The following is a 12151-nucleotide window of genomic DNA, read 5'->3' on the forward strand; positions in this document are numbered from 1 at the left end:
GCTACTAATGGTTTGTTGTAAATTGACACTTCAATAGACGTTATATCCTACAATATAGTATATGATTCGACATGGTCATAAAAAAGAGACATGGTTACAAACATGGTATTACCATAAAGTACAACCATATGTAATGATAATTCTATCCTATGTAATTTTCAATGTGTCTTGGCATTACTATCTCCAATCGATCAATAGATATTGTCATCTGTGCATCCTGGGTGGATTATCATTCAACTATAAGTTTTTATGCAGTTGACTTCGTGGCTAGTGATGGAATTCAGTCCAAACGTCTCATGATCTCAACTATTGAAATTACTATATACTCAAGGGGTACTAATAAATAAAACAGAATATTTGGTACTATTAAAATAGGTTTAATCAAGTTGATGTCATGTGATTCCAGTCTATTTACAATTGATTCATCACTGAGTGGGGATGATCAATGTCATGTGTGTTAGGTCCTTCTTAGTGTAGATCGAATCCTATCGACCAAGTTGCATTTTGGCCCCTAGTATAAGTGAATTGACATTGCAAATGCTTCTCAGTCTTACAAAAGGTCAGTTGCAGCCCAGAGAGCCCAGTAGTAACGTCTCTGACTGTGAAGTCGGGTGACACGCGATCGAATCCGTCAGGAACCATCAGTTCCCTCAAGATTACATGTACATCTTGATGACGAGTGCCAAATAGCACGAAACCTAGGTCCATGGTTTCCTGTCAACTACTTCCAACTACCATCTGATTCCAGTGTAGATGATTCTGTATGATGAATAATTGTGTTGATGTATGTGTCTTTCAGTATATGTAAAGTTGAATAAGCAGATATGTTCATGATATGATAACTGAATAGACCTAGATGTAGATGTCTGAATAAACGGTTCAACATGATTTTACAAGTAGATCATTCTTCCTACTGAGCATACTGGGGTTTGATAATTAAAGGAAAACGTCTACTACTTGTCTTTATTTGATTTCAATACTTTAAATATAGACCTAGTGATTGTTAAAAATAGTACGTATCGTTATTGCTGACCGATTTGTAGATTTTTAAGTTTTATGGGATTCTTAGAAGGTTTCTTTTGTGTAACTTAGATGTTCCTTGGTACGAGCCAAGATTTCCGAAACGACTTTTCGGTATTAGAAGTATCACAGTCAACATAATCTATTTTACATACACAGTTCAGTTTAGAGACGATAAGGATCCGTTTTCTATTGAAACTGAAGTACTTTTTCAGAAAAGAATGTGAGCATTTAGAATTATTAATCTCTTGATTACTGTCAATAGAAATGAATGGGTAAATTCGAAGTTCATTTGTTGGTCAGGTTAAAGAGAGTAGATCTATTAAAGTTTTTGAATGTGTACGTCAGTTGAATTCTTTTAATGTTCGTTATGTATATGAGAGGATATCTGGAAACACAGTACAAACTGGATTGTAATAGAAAACTTGTTTTTTTTTTCGCAAAACCCCCCGTTGCCAATTTGTTGTGACTTTTAAACCCGGTTATTTATCACATGATTTATTCGCCAATCGCAATACGACTTATATAATCTTAACACTGTGCCAAACCAATGATGTTCAATCAGCATGAACAACCTAGGGTGCTTATTGGTCCTTTGTCCTACTAGCCTTGCCTGTTGAGTCCAGAACACTAATAACAGCGTCCACTGTGTGAATCACTTATTTTAAACATACTGTAACTAATAAACTGACTATAAATTAAGAATAGTGAATCGTATAATAATAATAATAGCCTATAGGTCAAAATGAAGCTTATAATAAGAGGAATACAGATATTCATAATCTAGTTACTTCACAGTTACAGTTATATACTATACCCTTATGGGCCAGGGTAATCATGCACTGGTTTTCAGGAAAACCAGACACCATCCAGACTTTCACGCGGCAACCCAAACAGTACAGCTCAATCCTGTTTAACAGGAGAGCCAGACACTGACCAGGCTTAGCCCAAGCAGTACAGCTCAATCCCGCCCTATAGGAGAACCAGACACTATATAGGCTTCAACGCTACAATCCGAACAGTACAGCCCAATCCTGTCGCGCAACCACTCAGGTACCAAACAACCTGGTGGACCAAATCTAGTTACTTAATATATATATATATATATATATATATATATATATATATATAACATTAGTCCATAAATAGATCCCAACAGTTACCATGCATTATTCTTGTCGGGATATAACATTAATTACTTTTCATCTTTATTATTACGTAATCAATGTGGGAAAATGATAAACTTATGAACCAAATTTGCAAACAACATCAGTATGAGTTTATGGAGATTGTTGAATTCAACTGAGATCACTAACCAATATAAGATAGATAACCATCGTAAACCTGAAATTACTGAACTACCGTTTCATCTTAATATGAAACTTCTCAAAAGTAAACATCCACGAGCCCGAATCGAACTAGAGTATTCGGTCTTGGACGCAAACGTTGACCTTTATACCGATGAACCGGGTCCCAATAGTGTGCAATTCTAGCTTCAGCCATTCTACAATATTGTGTAATCATCTTACATTGTCGCCGGTGGGTACCTTCCTCACACTCAGGACAATTTTGCTTCAATGGTCATGGCTTCTTACTAAAACTCCGGAAACTTCTTCTCGAAACTGATCAATGTTTAGCAGTCGCATGTTGGGATGAAGAAGCCATTCATAGATTTTTCACTCCTTGCTTACCTTTTGTATATAGTTGCTAAGTGAACAATAATCTATCATACATTTGATTTCATTATATAGTTTTTCGTTAATTTAATTATCAGAAGGGGTTTTGTGGAGATTTAGTATATTTCATAGTTTAAAGCGTGAGTCAATTGAAGCTAGACCACCATGGAAAACCTGGAAACACTGGACGACCGTTTCGTCCTATTATGGGACTCATCAGCAGTATGCATCCACGATTCCGCCTCGCGAGCGAGATTCGAACCCAGGACCTATCAGTCTCGCGCCAGAGCACTTAACTGATAGACCACTGAGCTGTCATCTAATGGTGTTAATGTCTAACTCAACCAATCCACGAAGTTTGAGCAACCGTTCACCAATTGTCTTCAGTGAGTTCCTATCTCACAACAGACGTGGTTTTGAACTCCACTGGTCACTGCTTCTCACTAGAGCTCCTGGATATACTTCTCGAAGTCACTAGTGAGCATATGATTATATTAATTATCAGAAGGGGTTTTTATGGAGATTTAGTATATTTCATAGTTTAAAGCGTGAGTCATGACAACCGTTTAGCAATTGAATTTCCCAAAAATCTTATTATGGAATTCTTTCTTTATTTTCTTCAATAGACCATTATATATATTTGGTAATTCACTATGATTATGATTGTAGAATTTTAGTAAGTGATATCATTGAAAAGAAGATTCTTTTGACTAAAATTTCTTTTATTGATTAATATAACAAAGTTTATTGAAAGCAAAAATGGATAGTGGTTAGCAGTGGAATCCAGTTTGAAGCGCGTTTCGTCCTATTTGGGACTAGGTAGCAGGATGTACCTTCATCTCACAGTTTATGTTCATTCTGGGACTCGAACCCAGTGCCTTTCGCTTCAAACACCATCTCGTTATCCACTCAGCTACTGTGTCCTGACAACGCCACTATCCATCTTTGCCTACAATGTTTGTGAATTAAGGCTATATCGAGGCAATACGCACAGTATGCATATATGTCAATTAGAGACTGACCAGTTGCAATCCTAAACATCAATGGGAAGATTCAAACAAACAATACTAAGTGAATTTAGAATTTATTGAAGTTTATAAAAGAAAAGTCGGCGGCCTATGCTCCATTGTCAGTCAGTCAGTCAGCTACAACGTAGGACCAGGCACATATATGCATCGGTCCAAGTTGCCATACCTCGTTAGCACAAAAAGATCAACACCGGATTCATAGAACTAGTTCATTTAGTGGTGGTAGTATATAAAGAAAGGTTGTATATAAGGATATAGTACAGGAAGAAAGACAGTTATGAAGCAATTTTAATCTCAAGGTTTAAGGAAACATAAAGAGTGTATACACCTACACCATTGTGATCGATTCTGAGCCATGTCACCTAGAGTCTCCAATCATTGGTTACGATAGTCACGTGGACCCCAACAAAGTAGTCTGCATCTGCCAACACGGCTCAGGCTAGAAGTTAGTGACTTCAAACACTGATGCCATGTTTTGGTTTGGCCGCCCCTAACTCTCTTCCAACCATCCCCAATACTAGTCATCATAGCGCGTCGTGGTAATCGGTGTTCAGGCATACGTAACACATGGTCCAACCATCTCAGTCGATGAAGATTCATCACCTCATCAACTGATTTACCATCGTTCCCTAATACCCTGCGTCTAACCTCACTATTACTTACCCGGTTATCCCAGCAGATGCGAGCAATATTTCTAAGACATCTGTGGTCAAATACTAGTAACCTACGAGTATCTTCTACTCTTAATGGCCATGTTTCACAGCCGTAAAGTAGAACAGAGCGAACTGCTGCGCAGTATGCTCGTCCCTTAATTGATAGACGGATATCTCGTCTTCGCCATAGGTGACGTAAGTTGGCAAAAGCCAAACGAGCTTTTTGAATCCGTGCTGAGATTTCGTCAGACACCAACCCATTAGGGCTGATCAGACTTCCAAGATAAGTGAAGTTGTCCACGCGTTCGACTACTTCACTCCCTATCCTTAGTTCAGGTGTTGACGCAGGTCAGTCCTGGAGTAACAATTTACATTTGGATCGGGAGAAACGCATCCCAAACATCCTGGCATTATTACTGAGTTCCAACAGAAGACTCTGCATTTTGTCAGCGTCTTCACCAAACAGGACTATGTCATCTGCGTATTCTAAGTCGATTAGTGGTCCCCCTGGTAGGAGATCAATTCCTGTAAATTCAGTCGACGAGAGTGTTATTTCCAGCAACAGGTCTATAATGAAATTAAACAAAAATGGGGATAGTGGACAGCCTTGACGTACACCACTTGAGGTTGTAAAATCATATGACAGTTCGCCATAAGCTCTCACTCGACTGGTAGTGTTCGAGTAAAGAGCCTTCACAAAGTTTATGTACTTCTCAGGTACACCTTTTAATGACAGACACTGCCACAGAACCTCTCGGTCTACAGAGTCAAATGCTGCTTTCAAGTCAAGAAAAACTATCATTGTCGGACGCCGATAAGTATGTCTGTGCTCTAAAACTTGACGAATGGTGAATATGTGGTCGATACAGCCACGACCAGGTCTGAAGCCAGCCTGATTTTCTCGTGTTTGCAGTTCACGAGTCTTAGTTAGGCGCCTGATAATTATTGAGGCTAGTATTTCAGATACTATGTTAGTCAGACTAATCCCTCTATGGTTATCGCAGGATGATTTTGACCCCTTTTTATATATTGGGACAATCAGTGATTGTGACCAGTCAGATGGGATTACGTTCATCTCTCAGATTTTAGCCAGAATATTAGTCAACCTAATCGCTAAAATTGGACCACCATATTTAAAGACCTCTGGAGCCAATCCATCTGGACCAGCTGCTCTTCCTCGTTTCAGATTACTTATAGCCTTTTGAACTTCAAGTAGGGTCAGGGGGCCTACTTCAATGTTCCATTCAGGTTTTCTGGGAATAGTGGGTAGTTGTGCAGTAGCTGAAGGCCAGCTAAACTGCTCCTTAAAGTGTTCCGCCCATCGATCTAAACGTTTGGGTTAAGAGCAGATAATGGTTCCGTCTTTTTCCGAGATTGTCTCACTTACACTTGACTTCTTAATTCCGGTTTCTTTTATTAGTCTGAATAGTTGCCTGGTGTTGCCTACAGCCGCTGCCTTTTCCATCTCTTTTGCTTTCGTTGCCCACCACTGCTCACGATCGTTCCTTAGACTTTTAGTTAACCTAGATCTGATTTGTTTACGCTCTTCGTCGTGTTCAGAGCCTGATGGGATGAGTTTACGCGAATCCATCAGTGAAATAGACTTAGAAGAAATCCACTGGTTTTTTTGGAGCCCTATGGTTTAAATGACTAATAGATGTTACTGCTGTTTCCACAGCTGTTCGTATGTCTTTCCAAACAGCATCTGGGTTAGTCTCGTTTAGAGAACTGCCTAGATGTGAACTCAGTTGTTTCTGGAATTCGCATTTGGCTTCCTCGTCCTCCAGTTCAATCCTAATGGGCCTTCTTAGTGTACTTTTCCTGCGTCCATTGAGGCGCAGACAAATGCGCGCTCGTATTAAAGCGTGGTCAGAGTCTAAACATGTATCCCAATACGAGCGACAATCTTCTATTGAGCCTCTCCAACGATGACTGATGACAATATGGTCTATTTGAGTCCATCGTTGGTTTGGTGAAGGTGGTCGCCATGTTAGACGATGTCTCTCCTTATGCTTAAAATTAGTGCTTGCTAAAAATAAACGATTGTCTGAGCATAGTTGCAACAGACGATCACCATTATCGGTTCGTTGAGCCGGAATACTAAAACACCCACCTAAATGTCTTTCTGTTTGATTTAAGCTGCCTACCTGGGCATTAAAGTCACCCGCTACGACTACTATGTCTGAGCACTTAGCTTTCTAAAGAAGTTCAGAGAGCTTTCTGTAAAAGTCATCTTTCACTTCATCATGGCTGCAGTCAGTGGGAGCGTAGGCAGAAACGACGAAAAGGCAACGACGTGTGTCCCTATCCTTCCGAGTTCTTACGGAGCCATTTAGCCGGACAGCACACAGGCGACTGTTAACGGGGATCCATTATGCTCCATTGGGAGTAACAGGCATAAGTAAAGAAGTAAGTAACAAAAGAAAAGTAGTCGTGCAAGATCAATTTACTAAATTATGATTAAAATTTGCTCAAAGTAATTAGATTGGTAATAAAGGCCAGATACTACTCATTGTATTCCAGAAACTTAAATCTATGGGCACTTTTCAAGTATATTCTTTAACGAGTTATAGTAAATTAAAGCATAAACTTTGAAATCCTTGAAACCATCCTTTATCAATTCTCGCATAAAGCTTAAAGGTCTCGTGCTCATGATTAAAGAATTGTATTGGAAATCATGAATCTCAACAATCTCTACAACCCGAAACTAGGACGAAAGAGTTACATGATGTTCCTTGATATTCTTAAGATGTCTATCTCAGATTAACACGTTTAGTGAGAGGAAGAAATTACCAAGATGAATCTTCTTAAAAGGGATTATGTACGACAAGGACATGATACAATTCAGCTGATCATATCAAAGTAATTATCTTCATACAGTAAAATATAATTCAAGAGTCATTTCATCATATTTATAAATGTAAAGTTTATCCCGGTGTTTTAACTAACGCTCTCGTTTTTAACTAATATAGGTTATACAAAATGTTGAGATTACATTATTCAAACGTCGTACAATCCATTGTAATATTGTTGATATTGATACAGAAAAAGGTTTTCCTATTGATGCAAAGACAACAGGATGGAATGAAATATTTCAATTAAGACCATCATTACAAGAGATAAGAGGACAAACAATTATTGCATTAGATGGTAAACTTAAACATCAAGATACAAATCTTGCTAGTTCTACATTAATAAAAGATTATAGAAAGAAAGAAAATATGGGAATTATTGTTCAATATATGGTAGGTTATCGTTTGTTTGTTTACCAGGTTTTATTTGTTATGGATTGGCATCAGTTGAAACCAGTGATGACATAATTGAGACTCATTGAATAGCTTTTAGTCTCTTTTCGAGACTTCATATTAGTTTACGATTATAATGCCCGAAGTTTGTGCTGATGATGTCGTTCAGAAGGATGATGAAAGTTCCACGACTAAACCATCCAGCTCAGAGAACAAACCTACATCAAGATCATAATGCCCTACTAATATGTAATTTAGTATAGTCTGAAACTTTGACAGACAATGTCAAAATCAAGTTTGAATTGAAGGAATAGCTTATTAAATGAAAACGAATGAGGTTCTTGTTATTTTCATAAATTGTCCGAAGTCTCATCCTGAAACTGATGGACTTAATCAATTTCGGGATACCAGGTGTTTTAAGGTGGAAAAAGGAGGGGTTGTTCAGTCTGAGTTCAGTTCAAGAATAACATTCTCCTCATTCAAAAATGGTTATCAATAAATCAATATCTTAACTATAGTCGGTTCCTATACCTCTTAATCGCAATTATATTGACTAGGATTTTGACCTAGATATTTTTACAACGAACAGTATTTTCATAGTTGAAAGCATGAGATCGTGGATGCTCACTGCTGAGGAGTCCCACAATAGGACGAAAACTGCCGTCCAGTGCTTCCAGGTTTTCTTTGATAGTCTAGCTTCAATTGACTCATGCTTTCAACTATAAAAATACTGAAATCTCTACAAAACCCTTTCCGAACAGTATTTTCGTTGTTTAGGAAGCGATGTTTTGTTAGCAACTTATTTCGCGGCGAGGGAACAATTAGTCTAATAATCGTTATTCTGGGATATATATGTATATACAGAGAGGTAGGGAACAAATGCATGTGCTTGGCATATTAATAGTCGAATGGAAGAACAAAGTTATGTTCGTACAACACACCGTGGTTAGCTCTCACTGTTTAGGCTCCATATCAGTTCTTATAAGGCGAAAGGTTTTTTGAACTTAATGATTCACTATATAGCGGCCTGTTTAAACATCTGGGCTACCTGTTCCTGTCATCTACATATTTCAACAAGTTATCTAATTTTGTTTGTTTTAATAAATCATTATGCCTATTAATCGCACAACCTATTCAGGTGCGTTTCTGAAAAGTGTAAGACCTTTCGCTGTAAAGGTTACAGAAGGCCTAATCAGAGATATCGTGGTTGCTGACAATATGCAGAGAGAAGAATGTACATTATCCAGATGTCGATTGACTGGGCTGCTACATTCTAACTGGCGATCACTCAATATTCATCGTCAGGAAGGACGAAGAAGTAAGAAACGGAAACTTGTTGAAGTACTTTGTGCTGAGAATTCTATATTGTACAAAAAATATAATATTGAATAAAGCTATTGAATAAAGCTAATAATTATGAAAAAAAAGAGTTCATTCAAGTCTACATCCATGTTGTTGCGATAAATGACTATGAAATAGAATCTAGTCAAATAGCTTTCCTATCAAAAGCTCAGTACCGTAACTAGTTAATTGATCAAATAATTCTGGTTAGCCTTTTTTTAGCAAGGTTATTTTCTACGTCATGCCAAACCCTCCTCTTTTACCCGGGTTTGGGACCGGCAGTAGCCCTAGAAGAGCTATAGGTGGAGTTGATCAAATAACTCAGATAATCAATATTCACATATTCTAGTTCATCGATATTATAACTGATTAATATGTGGTGAACAAAAATGTACCTGATTCCTAATCATTATTCGCATGTTATATGACAAAACATAGATAAACTTGACTTTCAGCGAAAACCTTTTGGTGAGACTATAATTTATGGACGACCTTTGAACGAATATAATATGACCTTGAGAAATATTACCCAATCAGTAAACAGTCACTATAGAGTTAATATAGATTATACAAAACCAAAGAGTTAAAGTGGATACACTTCTTTTATATGGTCCAAAAACTTGTCAAGGTTAGAAAGAGGTTCAAAGGTTCTAAAATCATAATGCATAAGGTAGACAAACTCATCCCTATGGATCCATAATACTTGGTCTCTGGAGCCATGATAGGGTCGCAAAAACTCTTTCAGCCTCGACCATATAGCTTAATATTGTGTGTACACTCCGGTTGTTGTGTCCACAAAATGCCGTTTGTGGATAACGACACGATGCACATAACTACGTTTATGTAGGCATCTGTACGCTCTCCAATCATCCGTATATATTGTAGTACCCAGTTGCAGCCAGTATTACTAGTGCTTTTATTATTCAGTTCTCTGCAGTTGTCATAATTTGCCTTATTCTCAATCTGGATTGAACGAAGAAAACCCCTATTCTATCAGACTTCTTCCTCCAACACATATTATATCGAAAGACACCATTAATGCACAAGGTCCATAATTCATTTGAATATCACAATCACAAATAATATAACTTCTTAGCAGTTCCATTTTTTGTAGCCTCTCAATTATCACGTTTTCTCAAAAATCCACTGCGAAACGATTGTCCATGAGTATCAGGTACTAAAATTGGTGCTTTGACCTTTCTAATCCGTCAAACGCTTCTGATTGACTCGTCCACAAATTATAGTTTTGCCAACCTTTTATATACATTATAAGAAGGGGTTTGGTGGAGATTTTAGTAATTTTATAGAGTTGAGATTATGAGTCAATTGAAGCTAGATCACCATGGAAAACCTAGAAACACTGGACGGCCGTTTCGTCCTATTATTGGACTCCTCAGCAGTGCACATCCACCATCCCGCACTCACGAGATCCGAACCCAGACCTATCAGTCTCGCGCCAGAGCACTTAACCGATAGACCACTGAGCTGGCCGGTATCCAACGGTGTTAATGTCTAACTTCAACCAATCCACGAAATTGAGCAACCATTCATCAATGTCATCAGTGAGTTGATATCTCCCAACAGACCTGGTTGAACTCCACTGGTTACTGCTTCTCAGTAGAACTCCAGTGGTATATCTGTTAAGTGCTCTGGCGCGAGACTGGTAGGTCTTGGCTTCGAATTTTGCGAGTGCGAAATCATGGGTGCGCACTGACGAGGAGTCCCATAACAGGACGAAACAGCCATCCAGTGCCTCCAGGTTTTCCATGGTGGTCTAGCTTTTATATACATATTTCTGTTCTATATAACTAATATATATTTAATTTTGACTAATTTTCATATGAATAAATAGATAAGAATTAAAGCTGTAACTGGTTTTGGTGGACGTGATGTTGAAATGGAAATACCAATAGTATTATGTCATACACGTCAAGAACAAGATATTGTCAAAGCTGAAGAAGCTGATAATTTAATCATTCAAAAATTTAAACGACCATCAACAAAACAACATCAAATAAGCAAAGAAACAGAGAGAATGGATAGTTTCTAAGTAATATTTCAATAGTATTCAAAAGATCATGGTAACAATAAAAGAGTAATAGTCATTGTGAATTTGTTATTGATACATTACTCCATAAATATTAACTGTCATTATTTATTGACTACTTAATTATTAATCAATTAGCAGTATTAATTCGCATACACGTTTTTTTTCTTTTATTTGTCGTTTGTGTAATTCACTTGACTCTTACGAAAAAAACTATACTACTCATTGTGATCTTACAATTACAAACAAAAATACAGATTTATTATGCAAATGAGTAGTTACTTACTTACTTACGCCTGTTAATCCCAATTGAGCAAAAGCCACGGACCAGCATTCTCCAATACACTCTGTCCTGCCCCTTCCTTTCTAGTTCTATCCAGTTTTTGTTCATTCTTCTCATATCTGTCCCAATTTCTCGGCATAATGTGTTCTTTAGTCTTCCTCTTTTCCTTTGGCCTTCAGGATTCCATGTGAGGGCTTGTCTTGTGATGCAGTTAGGTGATTTCCTCAATGTGTGCTCTATCCACTTGCAGCACTTCTTTCTGATTTCTCCCTCCCCTGGATGGAATCTGGTTTGTTCTCTCCCACAGTATTTTGTTGCTGATAGTGTCTGGCCAACGGATCCGAAGTATCTTGCGTAGACAACTGTTCATAAACACTTGTATCTTCTGGATGATGGCTTTTGTAGTTCTCCACATCTCCGCCCCATATAGTAGAACTGTCTTGACATTTGCATTGAAAATTCTGATCTTGGTGTTGGTTGACGATTGTTTTTAAGTTCCAGATGTTTTTCAGTTGTAAATATGCTGCTCTTGCTTTGCCGTCCCTTGCCCTCACATCTGCATTAGATCCATTGTGTTCATCAATGATGCTGCCCAGATATGTAAAGGTTTCCACATCCTCCAAAGATTCTCCATCAAATGAGTAGTAAATTCAATTTCTACAATATTTTATAGGTCATTCCTTTTCTTGTTTTTTCTTCTATAGAATAAATATACCGACAGCCTAGTTTAGGGATAAGCTATAAACAATCGCAACGACCATTTAGCCTATCCTTAGCCAAACAAATAAACCATTTCAATGGTTGAGATCAGGAGTCAATTGTGATAAGTCTTGTCGACTGAACGCTTTACTCGAATCC

The 12151-nt window shown here is 37.8% G+C and overlaps 1 protein-coding gene across 1 annotated transcript in view; it reads left to right on the forward strand.

The window, feature by feature from the left end:
• The window catches only part of Smp_176980 (putative beta-arrestin 1), a gene marked incomplete at both ends in the record, with an annotated part of 17616 nt that extends 6603 nt beyond the window's left edge, over window positions 1-11013 (forward strand). The window contains 2 exons of the mRNA XM_018799771.1: window positions 7350-7622; window positions 10816-11013. Of these exons, the coding sequence (XP_018651527.1) occupies window positions 7350-7622; window positions 10816-11013 (471 nt within the window). The remainder of the gene's footprint in view (window positions 1-7349; window positions 7623-10815) is intronic.
• Window positions 11014-12151: the final 1138 nt, after the last annotated feature.

The sequence above is a fragment of the Schistosoma mansoni genome, chromosome 3 (assembly GCF_000237925.1).
Source record: "Schistosoma mansoni strain Puerto Rico chromosome 3, complete genome".
NCBI classification, from domain to species: domain Eukaryota; kingdom Metazoa; phylum Platyhelminthes; class Trematoda; order Strigeidida; family Schistosomatidae; genus Schistosoma; species Schistosoma mansoni.